Source organism: Rhinichthys klamathensis, unplaced genomic scaffold (genome assembly GCF_029890125.1).
Source record: "Rhinichthys klamathensis goyatoka isolate OS25496 unplaced genomic scaffold, OSU_Roscu_1.1 h1tg000127l_1, whole genome shotgun sequence".
Taxonomy (NCBI): Eukaryota; Metazoa; Chordata; class Actinopteri; order Cypriniformes; family Leuciscidae; genus Rhinichthys; species Rhinichthys klamathensis.
The window spans coordinates 2726193-2747901 of record NW_026606664.1 but is presented as its reverse complement, the minus strand read 5'-3'; the positions used below and the strand labels follow the sequence as shown (position 1 = coordinate 2747901).

At 35.3% G+C, this 21709-nt stretch overlaps 2 protein-coding genes across 2 annotated transcripts; both read left to right on the top strand.

Annotated features, from left to right (window-relative positions):
* Window positions 1-890: 890 nt before the first annotated feature.
* Window positions 891-6559, top strand: rab3b (RAB3B, member RAS oncogene family). Its single transcript, XM_056256526.1, has 5 exons — window positions 891-1130; window positions 1851-2075; window positions 3512-3630; window positions 3717-3841; window positions 6172-6559. Exons 2-5 carry the CDS (start codon window positions 1851-1853, stop codon window positions 6354-6356), a joined length of 654 nt encoding a protein of 217 aa, XP_056112501.1. The 5' UTR covers window positions 891-1130; the 3' UTR covers window positions 6357-6559.
* Window positions 6560-8930: 2371 nt separating this feature from the next.
* On the top strand, window positions 8931-21243 carry nrd1b (nardilysin b (N-arginine dibasic convertase)). The gene is made up of 31 exons (XM_056256523.1): window positions 8931-8998; window positions 9208-9377; window positions 10237-10423; window positions 10497-10578; window positions 10660-10813; window positions 10906-10979; window positions 11055-11150; window positions 11235-11357; window positions 11450-11507; window positions 11600-11673; window positions 14721-14790; window positions 15011-15088; window positions 15184-15304; window positions 15417-15475; window positions 15719-15773; window positions 15874-15978; window positions 16060-16183; window positions 17068-17154; window positions 17233-17352; window positions 17437-17488; window positions 17590-17740; window positions 17838-17965; window positions 18042-18204; window positions 18289-18320; window positions 18965-19103; window positions 19195-19242; window positions 19328-19380; window positions 19465-19548; window positions 19641-19848; window positions 20731-20820; window positions 20973-21243. The coding sequence occupies exons 2-31, from the start codon at window positions 9223-9225 to the stop codon at window positions 21195-21197; spliced, it is 3195 nt and encodes a 1064-aa protein (XP_056112498.1). The 5' UTR covers window positions 8931-8998; window positions 9208-9222; the 3' UTR covers window positions 21198-21243.
* The last annotated feature ends 466 nt before the right edge of the window (window positions 21244-21709 follow it).

The window sequence follows — 21709 nt, the reverse complement described above, 5'->3', positions numbered from 1 at the left end:
CACTGTGGTGTTATTCATAATAAAACATTGCATGTTGGTAGTACCCAATACTTTATTTTGCATATGATTACGGTAATCCTTTAATCATTTGAACACTATGGCGCACATAAAAATCAGAAAACAAAATATAAAAGTGACGTAATGAAATTATGCTTCATTTTGTCTTTTAATTTGCCGATGACTTAACCAAGTTACCTTAAGGTGATTTTTAGCGAATTTAAGAAGTTCGCAATAATGTTTCAAAAAGGTTTGACTTCATTTTGAACTGATTGAAATAGTGTACAAAAGGCTGTGCTAAATTGTGAATGATAAGCTTGCCATGCTTTACATTGTCCTTTAATCTCGACTGTATTCACAATACAATATAGCCGCAACCGCCTGTTTGCTCTTATAATACGTTTATTTATTGCCTATATACTGAGGATACACATTTTTTTTATAAAAATGTTAATTCATGAAATCATCCTTCCGCTAGAAGATATAGTTCCTGACAGAACTTCGCTGTGAGTGCTGCGTGTTAATATTACGCACAACTTTCTCGTTTTGTGTCATAAAGGGTTTTTTTCGCAGGTAAAATCGGGGAAATCCGGTCATTTCAATAAGATTTCACACGATCTGGGATAATTTCGCGTGAGGGCGAAAAAAATCTCCACAAACTTCGCAAATAGCGCGAATTCCGAGACAAAAAAAAAAAAAAAAAAAGCTGATCGTTTTGAAAGTGATATTTTATCTTTTTATAACTTTTTTGGGAAAAGTGTGCTCTTACCTTATAATTTATTTTATTTTGTTGTTGCCAGGGTTTTATATTTTTCTGTCTAATGTAGTGACATTAAAAGTGTCACTGTGTAAGCTGATTTGAATCGTTTAGCCTACATTCAGCGTTGTAAACGCAGGTTAATTGTCGCCAATGCCCCACCCTACGGTACACAGAGCCCTTTCAAATAAACCCGATGATAAATATCCATTTAACCGCTTACATTCGCTACTATACGTGTTAACACGGGCGTTAAGCAGGCGTTTTGTGCGCGTTAACAGGCGAGTCGGTGAAGACGCGTCGTCAGGTGCTGCAGCGTCCATAAACGCCCACCTAGAACAGCACCAGACGAGATAGAGCTGCGCTTACATCCGAGGTGAGCATCTCCATCATATGCCATTGATTCATTGACGGGTGCTTGTCATTTATGGATGTTTGTCGGTGAATGTCGTCCGTCAAGATGTCGTTATTGTCTCAATGACAGTTGTGAATGGGCTCGTGTGTTTACAGTAGGCTACATGATCAAAATAACATCATCTGATTATGCAACCATATTTCTGCTTGTGAATGGCTATAGCTGCAAAATGTCACTTGCATTTGGACCTGTTAAGTTGATTCTGTGATGCTTTAACGATGTTCTTGCCAAACAAACCAGTGTAAAATGAGATGAAGGCTCGAAATTATGCATTGGCTTATGAATCATCAAGACATGTTTTGGTGATACATAGACCACACAGCTGGTGGTCCTGTTTTTTAAATGTAGTGTGTGTGTGTTACATTTTGCTTATTTAAATGTAACAGAGCTGACACCAGTCATTATTCTTGTCTAACCATGTGTGTGTGTGTATATATATATATATATATATATATATATATATTATATATATATATATATAGGCTATATGCACAGCACACACATAATAGGCATGATTTGTTTTGCTCACACCATTTTCAGTATTCATTATTAGTAACTAGGTTGACATCAGTCTTTATTCTTGCCTTGATAACTATAATATTTAAATACCTGCTCAATAGTAACAGTCTCGACTCCTGCTTAAACCTTTACCTGTATTTATACGTCTGTCCGTGTTCACAGATGGCAAAAGCAGACCAACGCTTTGGGCAGAGAGATGGATCTGATCAGAACTTTGACTACATGTTCAAACTCCTGATCATTGGCAACAGCAGTGTAGGAAAAACCAGCTTTTTATTCAGATATGCAGATGACTCCTTTAGCAACTCTTTTGTCAGCACAGTCGGCATCGACTTTAAGGTGAAGACCGTTTACAGGAACGAAAAGAGAGTGAAGCTCCAAATATGGGTGAGTGCTGTAGCAGGTTTATTGGTGTAATTAAATCCCTAATATTGCATGAATCGTGCAATATGTGAATGAAAATGATGATATTTTTAGCCCCAGATTGTTTGTTGTTCTAATGTGATTGGCTGGCATCGTTAAACTCAAACTGCATCCAGCTGCATCCATCCTCTTCCTTCCACATTCACCTTCTATCAGCCTGTGATTGAGAGCCATCTTTTTCTGGAGGAAAAGAAAGCAAGCGCCTTCTCCCCCCCACATGCATCATCGATGCTGGTTGTCATGGAAGCAGCACTCCATACTGCTCCCTGGCAGAGAGAGATCCTCATAGCCAATTAAAGCGGCCCCTGAGGGTAAGGGGGCGGGCACCGGGCAGAGATTTCGAAAGCACAGAAGCGCCGGGGTGACAAGTATGACACAGCCACAATGTGTGATCATTCATAATCTGGGTGTATTGATCACAAGGTGTTAAAAATAGGCTCTCATTCAAAACAGCTGCAGGGAAACTGGCGCCAAGTTGAACCAAACAAAATGGGCTTCGAATAATCAAGGGCCCAAAATAGAGAAATTACAACCTTTCATTTAGTTTGTCCTCCACATGCTTGATAGCTATTCCATTCATGGAGCATTGAAGGTCATGATACGTCACACTGTTATAAATAAAATGCCACCAAGGTTTATATTGGGAAAGTCTGTAGTGAGATAAAATTAATAATTGAATAAAAAAAATATATACATATAATAAATTAAGATTAATTTACCATTTATTTTTATATCTTTGTAGATTAAATAAAAAATAATAATAGGGAATAATCTCAATAATAAATTGAGATTAGTTTGTAATGAGATAATTGTAGCCTATTAATTTTAAAAATTTTCTGAATGAATAAAAAATAATAAAAATAATTGGAAGGATTAAAAAATAATACAATTAATGCACATTTAATATATTGAGATGCAACACCATTTAAGGGTGTTGTAGGTGGTTGTCAGGGTGTTGCTATATGATATTCTGGTCTCTAAAGGGCCACAAAGGATATCACAATGATAGCTATAATGATGAAATTTGAATAATTGTTCTAATTCTTTGAATATTTGAGACCTCCTACGAGAAGTACACATCACAACTATAATGATAACGACACACAGAGGAATAATAACATTGAAATTCCCTTTTGAAATTTGAACATTTGAAGAAAAAAAAAATCCAGCTGATGAATGATAAAAACATTGACAGCCAATCAGAATCCACCTGTCTTTAAAGAGCTCTATCATTTAAAGCAGCTGAAGACAGAACAACAGAAGTTTTATTGTCCGTCTGTGTGAATGCTAATATAGTTATTGTTATAGTTATCTTTACAGTTATAGTTCTTTGTGTGAATGGCCTTAAATCTATGTGATTTTTCCAAAGCATGTCATTTTCTGTGTTGTCTATACTATAGGATACAGCTGGACAGGAGCGGTATAGAACTATTACTACAGCTTACTACAGAGGAGCCATGGGCTTCATCCTTATGTACGACATCACAAATGAAGAGTCCTTCAATGCAGTGCAGGACTGGTGAGCAGTTTTAATCTGAAATCCATAGGTTTTTGTCCATAATGCACTGATAAAGTTAGATGCCATAAATTACCATTTCCTTTCAGGGCAACACAGATTAAGACCTATTCATGGGATAACGCTCAGGTGATATTAGTGGGGAACAAATGTGACATGGATGAGGAGAGGGTGGTGCCTTCTGAGAAGGGGAAACACTTGGCCGACCAGTTAGGTAAGTTACAGTATGTGCCCAATCTTTAAAGCTGCAGTCCGCAGTTTTTCCTCTCTGTCGCCATCTCTGTTCGAAATCTGCAATTGCAGTAATTTGCGGAATTATCAACTTTACGTGAGTTGTACCTCGGCACGGCACAGCGCGAATTAATTAAATGTTTTGAGGAGAATGTGCGGCTGTCAGTCACCGCGCCGGTGTGGATACTGTCATTCAGAATCACAGATTCTACTTTTTGGAAGTATGACCAACATAATAATTTTCAACCTAAAATGTCATCTGGAACAAGTAAGAACATACACTTTTGTTCTGACCAACTAACTGAAAAAAAGCATTGCAGTAAATCGTGCTGATTAAATCTAACGATCGCTTATCATATCACGTCAAACCGTGCAAATTATACTTTGTTCTCAAATTTTTAATGTTAACAACATCAGCATTGCGTGACTACATGTAATGTCCTTCCGATATTATCCTTGTTTTCGCATGGGCAGTCTCTTTTTCCAAACTCTCAGTCCAAAGTCTTTTGCATTTTACAACGGGTGAATCTAGTTGTCACTGGTGATTGTCGTTTGGACCTTTCTGGATCCGCCATCAAATTGATGTTTAATTATATCAAGTGCTGTGAGAAAAGGCTATAAATCTCCACCTACAACATCCTCACACGCAATATAGCCGACTAGCCGAGACTCCTTCTTTATGTGTACAGATGTGACGTAATGACTTAATGACGCAAAGACATGCTCGAATCTCCCACGGAAATCCACCAGTACCACTGAAATTAAAAACATTATTACAAGCTTTCCGCTTTGAATCGAGCTAAGGCAAGCAGAGAGTTATGAACACTGGCTAGTTATGTATTTGCTCAAAAAATTAATTTTGATAATTTTTAACCCAAAAAAGTTACGGACTGGAGCTTTAAAGGAGACCTATTACTTGATTTTTCAAAGTCTTGATTTTGTTTTTGGGGTCAACTAGAATAGGTTTACATGCGTCAATATTCAAAAAATCATTCTTTTTCACATATTTTTCATTGTTGCAGCACCTCTTTTCCCAGTCTGTCACACTGTAAAAAAAAAAGTTGCTGCCTTAAATTTCTAAGTTCAATCACATTGAATGTTTGAGTCATTTCAACTTAAAGTTACATTAAACTGACTTTAAAAATAAGTTGAAAATTGAGTTAAAGCAATGTAAAAACATATAATCTTTCACAGAGCAGGAACGCACGCTCTGTTTAGTTCCTGTCCCTCCTTCTGAAAAGCACAGTGTGCTCTGATTGGCCGACTGTACCTGTGTGTTGTGATTGGTCAACCGCTTCAAGCGTGTTTGGGAAATATCACGGCCCTTACCATAACCGCGGTCTTCAACCATAGACAGTAAAAGAAATTGACACAGCGACCCCATAGACTTCAACTGAGAAAAGTGAAGCCCATTAGAAGCATTCACTTCCTGATGGCCGCCGAGCGACTGCGCAGGCTCAAACTGAGCTTGGCGACGTAGATGTGACGTGAGCAATCTGACTGACAGTTGTACGTCTTCTAGTGTGCCAAGAGGAATCTGAATCATTCCCTTCCAAATCTTGCAGAGACGGAGAGCGTGAGTAGGAGCTGTCTATAAGCTAGCAGCAGGAGCAGCTTTACAACTCTCTATGGGCTTCTCCCTTGACTTTATGCCTCCACGTCCCCCCGATTGCCTGCGAGCTTCTACTTCTGTCTATACGGTAATTTCTGTACTGTGCGACAGATAGTCCCGTGGTTATGACGCAATCGTTAGCCTATTTTTACAAAAACGGCTTCTACGGGCCCATAACATAAGATATAAAATGTAATGGAGCCTTTTATACATTGTCGTGCTTTAGAAATAAATAATGGACAAATGGAGTCTTTGGACACCTCGGATGTAAAGTTATTCGCTGTCAAAGTGATGCCAAAATGAATGGGAGTCAACGGAATGCTAACAGCAGGTGATGGTCTGCTACAATGGCGGCCCCCAGGGGAAGCTTCAGTTTCCGCTGATGGATTACCCCCTTGGTTTCAACACACTATTAACGCAACTCAGCCAGGCCTCACCCCCTTAATTTTGCATATGCCTTGAGCGAGAATTATTTAAATGTGGAATATTGTGACATGTTCATTCCCGGAAGAAAACTCAAGACTACAGTCGACTACAATACTGATGTTGAGAATAACTGGAGTGACTTGTGCTTTGTAACTTTGCAGACCTTTTTATGCTCAAACAGCAACGCTACACACTAAAGAAAGTTGAAAATGTTAGAAAAGCATAATAGGACCCCTTTAATCTGATTCATTTTGTATTTGTATTCTTTCTCGCAGGGTTTGAGTACTACGAAGCCAGCGCCAAGGAGAACATCAACGTCAGACAAGTATTTGAGCGCTTGGTCGACATTATCTGCGTGAAGATGTCTGAGAGAGTCGATACGGATCCACCCATAGTCACCGGTGCCAAAACCACCCGACTAACCGATAAACCTCCCCAGCTACCTCAGAATTGTTGCTGATTTCTCTCTCTACTCATATGCCAACCTATCAGCAGCGGATCAGATGTCGTTTGGTTTAACGTTCTGTTGTATGCCGATCGGAACCGACCTGGGGTGCGTTTCCTGCGCAAACAACGTAACTCACTGCTTAACCACCATAGTATGATGCATCGTTAGAGAAATTAACTAGTTAGTCACAAATATTTCCTGAAATCATTGCAACATGGTTGCACTTCTATTGTTTGAGCCATGTTGGGTCAACAATATATGTCAACAATGGAAACGTCACACACAGGTAGTGGAGAAATAACTTCTGCTAATGAATTGATTTAACATCGCTATTGATGTTAGATTATCATAAACACAATTTTGTAATTGCCGTACATTTGATTCAGTCAGGAACTTTCCCACAACGTAATTTTTCTCAGAGATGCTACACTGTAAAAAAAAAAAAGTTGCTGCCTTAAATTTTTAAGTACAATCAACTTGGATGTTTAAGTCATTTCAACTTATATATTACATTAAACTGACTTTAAAAAACGAGTTGAATCTTGTATAACTTATAAAAAAACTTGAAAATTGCTTAACTTTTTTTGATGAGGTAAAGCAATGTAAAAACATATGTTGTTATAACAATGATCATATCTTTTTTTTTTTACAGTGTACAAACATGGCATCTGACTGAGGACCCCTTAAATATTTTTGTTCTCTTCATTTGTTGTTTGATTCATCGCGGGTTCCCTCTTCATAATCCAAGGTTCTCTTACGCGTTTATGCACATGCACACTTCAAAAACAGCGCTAAAATACATAGAATTAAATGTACATGCATTTCAATTTCATACTAACAAGAAACTATGCTTCAAGCCGCAAGTCGAGAGCTGTGGTTCTAAACTCACAAAGTTGAGTTGCTTCGTTAAACTATGTTGGTAAACGATGGAACTTGCGACTTGCTTTGGCTAACGATTGCGTTCGGGAAACACACCCCTGTTTGTTTGTAGCTGTCAAACATGTGAAGTAGTTCAGTAATAATAGTACACTTCTACCCTAATCAGTCCATAGGAAACTTAACGCAGGGACTAGAGCAAAGCACAAAAACTACTACTTGGCTCCCAGAACTTCAGTGTTCACTGCCGAAACTAGATTTAAAACGCAATCTGTGGTGGCACAATCTCACTAATTTTATGAATTATATATTTAATGTAGTACTTTAATGGAGGTAAAATGGTGGATAATCTGTTAAAAGGCACAAAAATAAACTCAGACTTTTGCAAAATGGCCATTATGCAAAATTGAGTTTTCAGGGTGGTTTCGATGCTCTGATCTGATTGGATCAGAAGCAGATGCACATTGTATGTTGGACTCCATCTATTAACTGCTGGCACAGTATGTTTTGAGAATATAAGCACTTGTTTAATCTATCTTCATGTTGAGAGGAAAAAAATTATTAGATACGCAAAATAAAATTCATGTCTTACACAAAAATACGACATTAAATTCATGTTAAACTTAGTATTGTCAGAAACCACATGTTACTGTTGTGTGTAATAATAGACTGAACACAATCAGCACATTTCATAGTCAGGCGTTGTTACAAAAGATATGATTCTTCACTCAAATCCTCAAGAAGAAAGTCGAGATTTGTCGTGAACTCGTGCCAGGATGTTTATATTTCAGAAACCTGTAGCAAATCCTTGTGGGTTCGTGTATGTATTATCTACCTTGGTTTTTTATCAAGTGATGTATGAGTGTTTTATGTAATTATAGTCGAAATTATTCCAAATGAGATATTTTTTCCCCCCCGAGTAGATATTTATTTTTATGCTGCTGGAATATATAGTTGTACCTTTGCTGTCAGTGTATTTTGATTTGTAGATTTGCACTGGGGCGTACAGTGATTGTACAGTTGTGAATGTTACTTTTAGATGCAATTTGTAACAATAAAAGCACAAATCACATAATAATGCTAATATTTTTGTACTGCGTCTGTCATTGTATGTGATGCTGATGGCCAGTATATTGAGGATACTGTAGTATATGGACTATATATGATAGCAAACAAAAATTGCTGAAATGAAATAAACTTATTTGACACTATATTTACTTAAAAGTCACAAAAGACACTTTACTTTTATTATTTATTTTTCACATAGTGTTAAAAGATTCAACAACCTTAATTCATGGTCTAAGATATTTGTCTGTTATTCGAATTTCTGTAGCAGCGTTATTAGTTTTTAGTAATATTGCACTGTATTTTATATTTTAATTTTAGTTTAAATTTTAGTAGCCTACTTGTATGTGCTTCTCATTTTTTATTCTTATTTTTTTATTTATATATATATTTAATTTTATTTCCCATTCAATTTTAGTATTTCAGTGCTAAAGTAAATGTAAGTTTTTCATCTTATATTCATATTTTATTGTAATTCAATGATTTTTAGGTTTACATTTAGTCAACAACAACAGCTCTGATCTGAACCAGCCGTCAACCTGTTTCTAAAACAAACGCTTGTATTCCATTTTTCACAGCGCCGGTTGGCTCGACCAATCACATTGGTTCTTATGCCACGGTGTATCAGCCAATGAGATTTCATTGTATTAGGTGTGCTCAACATGAGCGTTAACGGCGCAACATCCGTAATCCATTCGACAACAGAAAGGAAGGTATGCTACTTAATTGTATGCAGAAGTTTAATTATTAAAACGTTTTTTTAGTGCAGTGTTGTCTTAACGTGAGCCATGATAGGGATTAGTAGCTACTGGAGTTTTGATACAGAAGATGACGTAAAGTGTATTCGTGACAGGTGTCAATCATGTTAAATCTAGTGAGTGTCTGCGCTTTGACACTAACAGGTGTGGCTTGTCACACGCAGCGTGTTTGAGTCGAAATGCCCCGAACTTGCAGTGGACCTGCCTGTGAAGTGTCCGGTCCAGAGAGCGGAGAACCTCCACCAGCTCGAACTGAACCGCCAGTCTCCCAGCCAGAGTCTGATCAAAGTGACCCGAGAATAATCAAATCACCAAACGACCCGAAAAAATACAGGTAACAAGACATTTTATGCTCTATAGTAAAAATATCAACAACAACAATAATAATGTATGAATGTTATATATATATATATATATATAGTAAATAGACCGAATAATATAATACTAGTAGTACCCTAATTAATAACAACAACTGTCATTTCATACTATCAGTCTTTATCAGTCTTCATATACATTGTATCATTATTATTAGTAAATATTATATAAATACAATATTAATAAATACAAAATATGTAAACCATAATATATTTAATATTTAAATCTGATTATTATGGATATTATTTTATTTATTTTATTTATATTATTATTATATTATCACATTTATATTTAAAATAAAATTATACATTTTGAAAAAAATATACGATTATTGTTTTATTTATAATTTAATAATTCAATAATAATAATTAAATTATTTTAAAGCATATAAAATAAAATATGATTTTATTAATTTTTATTTTAGTTATATAAAATTATAATATCAAGTGTATTTTTTAAAATAAATTTATGAAATTGTTAAATTGTTTTTGTCATTTTCTTTTATTATTATTAATAAAAAATGTTATAAAATAAAATAAATAACAATTTAAATGAAAATAAATGTATTTTTGAAAAATAAAATATAAAAAAATCATATCTTGATACAATTTGGAAAAAAAGTTTTGTTATTATTTGTTTTTATTTATTATATTTGTATTTATTCATATTATCAAATGTATTTTTAGAAATAAAATGTATTTAAATATTTTTTTGTCATTAAAACATATTTTATTTTTATAATAATACATCTCTAATTTATAAATATATATTTTTTGAATGGTTCTTTTTCTGACTAGAAGTAATTAAACCTTTTCCAGGTACATTGAGCTGAGCAATGGACTCAAAGTGCTACTCATATCAGACCTCACCCAATCAGAGAGTAGCAAAGAGCCGGCTGATGAAGAAGAGGAAGAGAATGTTGACAGTGAGAGTGCTGATGAAGACAGGAATGACATGAATAAATGCAGTGAAGAGAGGAAGAAGAATTGCCGTTCAGAGAAACAGGTGACTTTCAGCTCTTTACAGTTACTTCATTTATAAATAGATATAATACCCAATATCTTATATGTTCCCTCAGTCCGCAGCTGCGCTCTGTATCAGCGTGGGAAGCTTCAGTGACCCTGCGGATCTACCTGGTCTTGCCCATTTCCTCGAACACAGTGCGTTGATTGACAGCAAGGGGTCATTTATTTTATTCTTACCTTTTTATTTCCTTTAAATTCACATTGTTATTTTTCCAGTGGTCTTCATGGGCAGTGAGAAGTATCCGGACGAAAATGGCTTTGATGCTTTCCTGAAAAAACACGGAGGAAGTGACAACGCCTCCACGGACTGCGAGCGGACCATCTTCCAATTTGATGTTCAGAGGAAATGCTTCAAAGAAGCACTGGATCGGTGAGCTAAATATTCAATTATCAATCACATATTCATTTATTTTAGGGTGAACTGCCCCTTTAAAAACCTGCACTTGCATTATTTGTCCACAGGTGGGCGCAGTTTTTCATCTGCCCCCTGATGATTCCTGATGCAGTTGACAGGGAGGTGGAGGCCGTAGATAGCGGTCAGTAAAAACACGTCACAAGTGCACTGTTAACGTTAATAATGAAATGTAATGTGGCTAAATTCTTTTTAACAGAGTACCAGATGGGCCGACCATTAGACTCTAACCGCAAAGAGATGCTGTTTGGAAGTTTAGCAAAAGCCAGTCATCCGATGAGCAAGTTCTTCTGGGGTCAGTCACATGTTCATAATGTTCATAAAGCCAAACAAGAGAATGATGCTCATGATCTTTGTCCATCACTTGATATTTCACCAGGAAATGCTCAAACACTGAAAGACGAACCCAGAGAGAAGAATATCAACACTTATGAGCGTCTGAGAGAGTTCTGGAGGAGATTTTACTCTGCTCATTACATGACGCTCACTGTGCAGTCCAGAGGCAATGAGAATAAATCATTTGTCTCTGAATGAATACAGTACTATCCTCATATTTACATCAAGGGTCTAATTTTGGACACTTTATCCTCATAGACACACTTGATACCCTGGAAGAATGGGTGCGAGAGATCTTTATTAAGATCCCAAACAAGTACGTATGCTAAACATTCATATTTCTTGCCATTTATGTCACCCAGGATGTATTTTAATATAATTTTTTTCTTTTCTTTTTTTCCCCCACAGTGGCCAGCCACGGGTGAACTTTTCAGACCTTCAGGATCCATTTGATACCCCAGATTTCAACAAGCTTTACCGAGGTAGCGTTGGATTTCAGATTGTATAGCTTACGTCAGTTAGGTTACCTAGAATCTTTTTAAAAAGCTACATTGAACTTTAATTTAATGTAATATTATAAGTTTTAATTTAGTATGTAATTTAACTTAATATTTAATTTAAATATGAAATATTTACATTTCAAAAAATATGTAATAAAACTAAATTAAATATTAAATATAATTCATGTAATTTTAATACATTTTTGTTTATAATATTAATATTATCAATCTATATTACTAATTAATATGACAACAATAATGCTTTATAGTATAATTATGAAAACATATTTAAATAAATCTTTTAAAGTAAATGGTTATTTTGTTATTATTAGTTTTTTATTTGAAAATAAAATAAAATCGATAAAATAAATTACTGTTGTTGTTATGTTTATTTTAATATTTAAGTAGTAGTTGTAAAAAAAAAATATTGATATACATTTTGTAAGGATTCAGGGCGGATCTAATCCGTGGGGAATTTGCATATCATAATTAATAATTGGTAATTAATAATTATTCATGCATGTTTGAATTAGACCAGTCTTACATGTTAATAAATCTCCCGATAAGGGAGGATCTGTCATTTTACCTGCATGCATGTGAATCCTTGAAATTAACCACAAGTTGATTGCAATTAATTACACGGACCACGTTTCACAAAACAGGTAAAATGAATTAGCTCAATTGTCAGGATAATATTTGTGGGATCCACAATATCATCTTACTTTATAGGATTTCAGGAAACGCAATTCTCTGGCCAGAAGAATTGGGTTTCCCGCCCTATAAACACAACACATACTCTTTAAGGTATTTTTAATTTTAGTAAGCTTGTAGCATAAGATCTTTTGCACTTAAGGGACTTGAAACTGAGCAAAGAGACAGCACATCAATCAAATGAATATATAATTAATTTAATAGAGGCATGACTACTTATGTATTTACTACGGTTACACGGGATATATGTATTTACAAACACATAGACATCAATGAACAATACAATAAGACATCAATGAACGAGAAATGCGTAAAGTTTGGACAATGGATAACTTACACGCGTGAGCGAGTAAGAGAGAGAGAACAGAGAATGGGGAGAGAGAGAACAGAGAACATTGGCAGAATTTCATTGGCAGGAAGACATTCACCTCTCCGATTACAACACGAAACATCATCTTAAAACTTCTTAGAAGCTCTATAAAGAGATTATACTTGCACAAGTTATGTTATGGTCTCTCTGTGTGTCGAGGCATTCCCGTACGGCCCTGTCTGGCCGCGTGAGCTGAGTCCTTTTGTGTGTGAGGAAGCGTCACGTGGGCTGCTTGGCGCGCGTGTTGAACGGAGGTTTACAGTCTTTAGGGTAACATTACCAAAGGGAAATAGTTCGGCTAAGTTCGTTTCACTTCGTGGAAGTGAACTGAGTCGACTACGGAAAACAAAACTTTGACTAACAAAAAGGAAATAAAGATCTCGACGGGGAAATCATGCGGAGTTAACGTTACATCTTTGCATGGCTGGTGAAGAAGCGCGTGCGTCGCTCGGTCCGGCGCGTCACGCGGTCACGTGCGCGTGTTTCTCCTTCAAAGCGAGCGCGCGCTCGTTTAAAGGTCCCTCGTAGATGGATTTGCTGAAGAGATATGTCACGGGGTTTTCTTTTCAATCATCGATTGGAATTAAACACAGAGACTTATCTACAACTGAAAAACACAAACTAAACTAGAAACAAATAAAAGAAAGGCGAAGAGCTCGTCCGGAGGCGAGACGTTACATTATGACACGAGGACAAGGGAGGAAGAGAGCGTCCAGAGGGAGGTTCAGTCCTCTTTAGAGGAACTGGAGTCCACACCTCTGAGGTGCGAACTGGCCAATGACATTCAACGAAACTTTTTGCGGCCAAATTCTCTTTGTCTTGTCAAAGTTAAACTATGGCCGTGTCCGCCTCTTTTATGACCAGTCAGAATTTGTCAGAATCATTCCACAAGATGGTAAAAACATAGAAAACATACATTTTACTGTAATCTTCTGTATCTGACCAAATCAGTTGGAACGAGATAATTAAAACGGTACCAAACAAAACATTTACACATAATTGGAATACGAAGATACATCTTAATACATAACTATAAACTCTCTAGAGTTTCACTGATACGCTAGGAGATCATATCTAGACTACCATGGACTGGGAAACACACAGACATACAGGAATATATCCTATACAATTGGTAATGGCTCGTTTTATGAGTGTAATGTAAAGGTCCATCCTGTGTGTGTGTTGGTTTGTGTGTGTGTGTGTTAGAGTTCTGTTATCTCTCTTGCAGAGATGGGGGAGGGCATGGAATGTTCAAGCATTTTATGACTCTGGCCATTCCTGAGAGAGAGAGAGTGTGTGTGTGTGTTGTACACACGTTCTTGCTTGAGGAAAGGGGGAAGTCAACTGACAGTCCATACCTTACATAAAGTAAATAATGTGTTATGAGTTATGTTATTTATATTTAATGATATTATCACAGGTATATTTGAAAATAAAATAACATTTATATATAATTGTTGTTTTTATTTTGTTATTTTAATAACAATAATAAGTGGAATATAATAAAAGCATATTTGAATAAATTTAATAAATCATTTTTAAATAAAATATCTTTCACTTATTAAATTTAGATTTTTTTTATATTTAAAATTAAATTAAAATATAGAAATTATATAATATAATTTATATTATTATATATAATAATATTCTATAATAGTTTTAATAAAAATTATTATTAAAACTAAATTAAATATTAAAAACATTTTTTATATTTACAATTACATTTTAATATCATATTATATTTATATACATTTATTTAAATAATACAATTAAACAATTTATTTTAATCATTTGGGTTTAATTTTATGCTAACTGTTAAACAACATACAGAGTTCATACTGAATATCATTATTTATGATTCAGTGACTCCCAAATCTAGGCCTACTCATGTGTTGGTGAATTTAAATGAGCATTTGGAATCTTTGATAACTATATGTGTCATTTTCAGTGGTGCCAGTGAGAAAGGTTCATGCGCTGACCATCAGCTGGGCTCTTCCACCTCAAGGCAAACATTACAGGTCAGTAACACATCCTGACAGCTGTCAAAATCTATCCACCATGTAAAAGTGTTTTACCCTGCTGAGGTCAAAATAGTGAAGTATACTCTGCTTAAAAGACCAGCCTGGGATGCTGGTGGCCACCAAGCTTCTTATCCAGGACATAATGGCATAATAGTACAAGTTTGCATTAGGCTGATGGCAATAAAGAGTGTTTGTGTTTGTACATGTTGGGATATAGAGTGAAACCCCTGCATTACATTTCCTGGCTGATTGGTCATGAAGGAGCTGGAAGTGTATTGTCTTTACTCAGAAAGAAGTGAGTTTGACTTTCTGTTCATACTTGTATTAAACTGATCACTAATGAATCGGTTTGAATCAAATGAGATGAAATGAAATGCTCTGTATCTGAAGGTGCTGGGCTATCGGTCTGTTCGGAGGAAACAGTGAGACGGGTTTCGATCAGAACACCACCTACTCCATCTTCAGCGTTTCAGTCACCCTGAGCGACGAGGGCTTCCAGAACTTCTTCCAGGTCTGAAAAACCCTGCATGTTGGCTTAATTAAGTCCTCAGTTTTTTTTATGTGGTGTGAATCCTTTTATTCCTCATTATATCTTAATAATGAAATGTTTTTTATGGTTGTAGGTCATTCATACAATCTTCCAGTATCTAAAGATGCTTCAGTCTATTGGACCTCAGCAGAGGTGGGCAGAAGATCATTGAAACGTTCTGCTTTTTAAAAAGAAAATGCATTCAATTAGAAAAGGATTTCACAGCCTGATATGACAGAATATCACAGAATATGAAATCCTTTTTACAGTAAAAATGGTTCTTGAGAAGAAAAGAGTTTATTTTTAAGAGTTGGTTTTGATAATGTCCTTCAATCCTCTTGGTTTTGTTAAATACAAAAAACAACTCAATATTCTCTTGGTTATGCGTTTCCTCAGAATCTATGAGGAAATCCAAAAGATTGAAGCCAATGAGTTCCACTATCAGGAGCAGGTGACCTGTGTTTCCCTCATTCTCTTGAGTGAAATCATCTAAATTCATAGATAGAACAGTCGCAGGCCTTCAACTCTCATATTTATGTTTTTTGTACCAGACGGAACCAATTGAGTTTGTGGCCAACATTTGTGAGAACATGCAACTTTTCCCAAAAGAGGACTTCCTGTGTGGAGACCAGCTTATGTTTGAATACAACCCAGAGGTATGGCATTGTCTTTTGGACTAAACTAGTAATGCTAAATATTTTATGACTGCTGTTCTGATGTTTAATCTGTCATTGAAGGTCATCTCAGCTGCTTTGACACTCTTGACCCCAATGACGGCCAACATATTACTGCTGTCACCCAAACATGATGGTCTCTGTCCGCTAAAGGAGAAGTGGTTTGGGACGCAGTACAGTGTTGAAGGTAAACCACAACAATAGATCCGGGAAAGGTTTGGCTTTATTTTTAAGGGATGCATAGACGTTAAAATTCTGGTAGACACTTTTCAAGGATAACCAATATTATTAAAAGATATTAATTTCATAAAATTTTAATATCAAAGTTCAACATAGTTTTGGCTAAAATATAAATGAAAAATAATACACTGAAAAATAAACTTGCATGAAGATATTCTCACAGAATTCAAATAATCTCAAATAATGCTGAATAAATAAGTTGGCTGCTTTTTATAATCGTTAGATATGATATAATGGAAGTAGAATTAAAAAATTGTGGCTGATATAATTAATTTTATCACCAATAATTGATAAATGGACAATTTTAAGATTGTATATTATTTTGTTTAAATAAAACACTAAAAAAAATGTATTTAATTTTTATTTTAAATGCTTCAAGAAATTAGTGATGGATGATCGAAAGTTGATGGCTGGATAGATGGATGGATGATAGATAGTTGATGGATGGATGGATGGATGGATGGATAATAGTTGATGAATGGATGGATGGATGGATGGTAGATAATTGATGGGTGGATGATAGATAGTTGATGGATGGATGGACAGTGGATAGATAGATGGATAGATAGACATAAAATAGTTGGTTGTGTCATAAATATAAATGAAATTAATAAATAAATAAAAGATGTTGATGTGGCACAATTAAATAAAATATTCATTAATCTCTATTTATACCTTATGGTCTAAATAATCTTCCAGTATCTAAAAAAAAAATATTTTTTACAATAAAAAATGTAAATTATAATATCGTCTGATAACCAATATGGCACGGATACATCACGCATCAGTTTATTATGTTTGACTTAATTATGAAGTGTTATACCTACACAGATATTCCTCAAGAATACAGTGACCTTTGGGCTGGAGATTTCCCGCTGAACCCTGACCTCCACCTCCCCGCTGAGAACAAGTTTATAGGTCAGTTCCCATTCCATTCACTGGAGGTTAATTCTTTTCTTTACAACAGTTTTCACTTCAGTTCTTCCCCATCCACAGCCTCAGATTTCACCCTCAAAACATCAGACTGCCCTGACACGGATTTCCCAGTCAAGATAATCGACAACGAGAGAGGCCGTCTGTGGTTCAGAAAGGACAGCAAGTTTAAAATACCCAAAGGTACCTTAATAATGAGAGAAACTCAATGAGATAATCCCAATGTTATATCCGTAATTAAGTCATTATGTCTGTATTTTCCGATAGCTTATGCACGCTTCCAGCTGCTCACTCCAATCATACTGGAATCTCCTAAAAAGTGAGTTGTTCCTCAACAAATTGAATTCATAATTCTCTACAAAAGGCTCAAATTCTTTGGAGATCTGCCACATTATACACGGACACTTTTTCCTCTCCCAGTCTGGTCCTGTTGGATCTTTTTGTGAATATTCTGGCTCATAATCTGGCGGAGCCGGCATACGATGCAGTTGTGGCTCAGCTGGAGTATACGTTAATTCCTGGAGACCACGGCCTGTTCCTCAGACTCAAAGGATTCAACCACAAACTGCCTGTGAGTTCATTAGTGTCTCTGACTCTTTTTGAATCTGTCTCTCAAATGAAATTGATTCATTTGAACAAACTCATTCTGTCAGTTTCATTCTCTTTAGTTGCTTCTGAACCTGATCGTAGACCACCTGGCCGACTTCAGCACCACTCCAGATGTGTTTAGCATGTTCACTGAGCAACTGAAGAAAACCTACTACACCATCCTCATTAAACCAGATCAACTTGGAAGGTGTGTAACCGCAGATTTCAAACCACCAGCGATCTCCGTTTGCATCATTCGGTCTCATTACTGTGTATTATTTCAGAGATGTTCGACTGCAGATTCTTGAGCACCATCGTTTCTCTGTGATGCAGAGGTATGAAGCCATCATGGCGGACATCAGCGTGGCTGATCTCATGGACTTTGTGAATCGCTTCAGGGATGAGTTACATATAGAAGGACTCATACAAGGAAACTTCACAAGGACCGTGAGTCTTATTGACGATTTATGTCATTTTAAACAAGTATTTACACTATAATCACTCATTTTTGTACAATTTCTGCACAAACAGGAATCTAAGGAATTTCTGCAGTATTTTATAGAGTAAGTAGGCTGCTTTTTAAACTTGTTAGATGTAAATTTAAAAGAAGTAGAGTATAATTTAATTATTTGATGTTATATAATGTTGATAGTAATGGTAATGTTGCATGTAAGGCGCGTTCCTTTTTGGAATATAAAATAACAAAATGAAATCACTTTTTATTTATTCAGAATAATTACAAAATTCTAGTTACAAATAGTTAATTTTATTTAAAAAAAATTTGTTAATAATATTTGATGGTAATCAAATGAATTTGATGGTTAAAAATATTTGAGGTAGCGTGTTACGTTAGGTTACTTTTTGGACATAAAATAACTAAATGAAATCACTTTTTATTTATTCAGAATAATTACAAAATTCTATTTACAGATAGTTCATTTTATAAATTGTATAAAATATATATTTTTTAATAATGTTGAGGTAGCATATTACATGTAATCTCCGTTACATTATTGGGTTACTTTTTGGAAGTAAAATAACAAAATAAAATAATTTTTTAGAAAAATGTTTATATATTTAAGAATCACATTATGGGGGATGAGGAGTTAGTTACATGTAGAATTTATAGAATAATCTCTTTTTTAATTAAGTAACATTTTTGTTTATTTATTTACTGACAAAATACAACATCCTTGGTGTTTAACAGCAAACTTCAGTACAAAGCTCCTCCAGCTGCACTTCCTGTCCTGTTCAGAGTGGTGGAGTTACCACAGACGCACCACTTATGTAAAGTCCAGTCCCTCAACACGGCAGACGCCAACTCAGAAGTCACAGTATACTATCAGGTAGAAGTCCATGTGACTATTTCAGATCTTCTCAAATTCTTTCATAGCTTTATGCAAGGAACATACCAAAACATTGTTGTTGTTTTTCCAGACAGGACTGAAAAACTTGCGAGAACATACGCTGATGGAGCTGCTTGTGGTGATTTGGGCCGTCGCTTAAACTGAAAGTATGTATCGTCCTTCTTTTTTTTAACCTAAATGCACTTGTTTTATGTGTTTGCCAGATGCACATGGAAGAGCCCTGCTTTGATTTCCTGAGGACAAAGGAAACTCTAGGGTCAGTTATAAAGCTTCGTCCTTCAGACTGTTTCCTTGTGTAAATCTTTCTTCTTCAACGGATCTTATTTGACTCTTCCTTCAGGTATCAGGTGTATCCCGCCTGCAGAAACACTTCCTGTGTCCTTGGCTTTTCAGTGACCGTCGAGACTCAGGCGACCAAGTTCAGGCAAGGTTTATGTGGAAAACTAGATGTTTATCTTCCAGTCCATTTCTCAATGAATATCAGTAACATTTTATTTTTCCCGTGTACTCTCGTAGCACTGACTTTGTGGAAGATAAAATCGAAGCTTTTCTAGTCAGCTTTGGGGAGAAGATGAATAACTTATCGGATGAGGCTTTTCAAACTCAAGTGAGCGCTCTGATCAAGCTGAAGGAGTGTGAAGACACGCAGCTCGGGGACGAAGTGGACAGGAACTGGTTTGAAGTGGTCACACAGCAGTATGTCTTTGAGAGGCTCAATAAAGAAGTGAGAAATCAGTCCATATATTCGTGTTCTTTAATATTATTAATGGTACCATACCGGTTGTCGTCCAGTGTTACAGATTATCGCATCCGCCCATGCTAATTTCCTCTATTTTTGCCGTCACTTAAAGTTAATCTTAAAAAAAAAACATCTTTAAAAACACTAATTTAATTACATTTTTCATACTGTACATTATAATGTGATGCCTTAATTCACGCATTAAAAATTACTGCTTTTAATTTTCAATTTAATTATGTGGATCAAAATTATAGAAATGTAATAGTTTTTCAAATTGCCTATTTTTGTTAGTATTAATAATAATTTATTTAATAATACTTTTTTGTATTTATTTTAACTTTTCGTAATGAAAGACAAATAAACTAAAGCTATATTGAAATATAAAAACCTAAAAACTAAGATAAATTAAAGCTATATAGAAATATAAAAAAATAAAATAAGAAAAAGCTATGGAAATATGTAAAAAATAAATTAAAGCTATATAGAAAATTAATCAATATTAATTACATTTTATTTGTGCCTTTTAAAAACTATTTTTTGTTAGTTTATTTATTTATTTTATAGATTTATGCCACATCAACATCATTTTTTGCCATTTATTTATCTATTTTAAACATTTAATCCACATCACCAATGTTTTTGTCGGTCTCCATTTATTTATTATGCCTTAAATTTTCATAGCACATAAAATGACTAATTTTAGTTTTTAAAGTTTTATTTATTTATTTTAATCAATTTTAAAACTGGCCAGTTATTGGTTGGTTGTCATTTTAATGTCGGTGCATTTCTGTTCTTATTCAATCTCCTGCATTATTTGAGAAGTTGTTTTATTCTGTGAGAATATCACATCGTTACTCTACCCGACAGATTGAAGTCCTGAAAGATGTCACCAAAGATGAACTGGTGTCTTTTTTCATGGAGCACAGGCATGCAAACAGTAGAAAACTAAGTATACATGTATGTTATTTATTTGTTTCTGTTATAATCTATTATTTAAATAAAGGGCCTTTTGAATTTTTAAAGGGTCATTGAGACGGTAGAAAATGGTCATGAATGTTGAAACTGTTGATCATGTTAACATCTACCAAATGACTCTGTGATCCATGCAGGTGGTTGGATTCGGAGAGAGGGAGAAGGAAACCCACGGAGATGATCAATCCTGTTCTGCCCCTGAGACTCAGGATGCAGAAATAAAGCTGTCCTCATATGGGAATGTGTCGGAGCTGATCTTCCTCCCCGCCTCGCCCGTCCTCGCCAAAGCTACCATGATAACGGACATCTGCGCGTTCACGTCTTCCCTCAATCTGCACCCCTACCATAAAATCCTCATGTAGACTGACACAAGCTCAGAATGACCCACGGCTACCTCCATGAAAACTGTGGAAAAACACTTTCTGTCTGTTGTAATTGATTATGGTAAAGGAATAGAATAGTTCACCCCAAAAATCTAGATGTATGACTTTCTTCTTTCAGCCGAACACAATCGGAGTTATATTAAAAAAATATCCTGGCTCTTCCCAGCTTTGTAATGGCATTTAATAGTGCCCGAGTTTTTGAACCTCCAAAAAGCGCATCCATAGACGTAATCCGCGCGACTCCAGTTGGTTATTAAAAGCCTTCTGAAGCAAGGCCATGGGTTTTTGTAAGGAACATATCCATATTTAAAACTTTGCATTTAATCAAGTGACACATAAGAATTCTGTTGTTGGAGTAATCCAGTTTTTCCATGTATTTTAGAGGACAAAAAAATCAAATAGCATATATACATGTATTGTATTATATTATCAGGGATGCATATATGTGCATATCATTAATATTGCATTCTTACTTTTTTAAAGTAAGTATG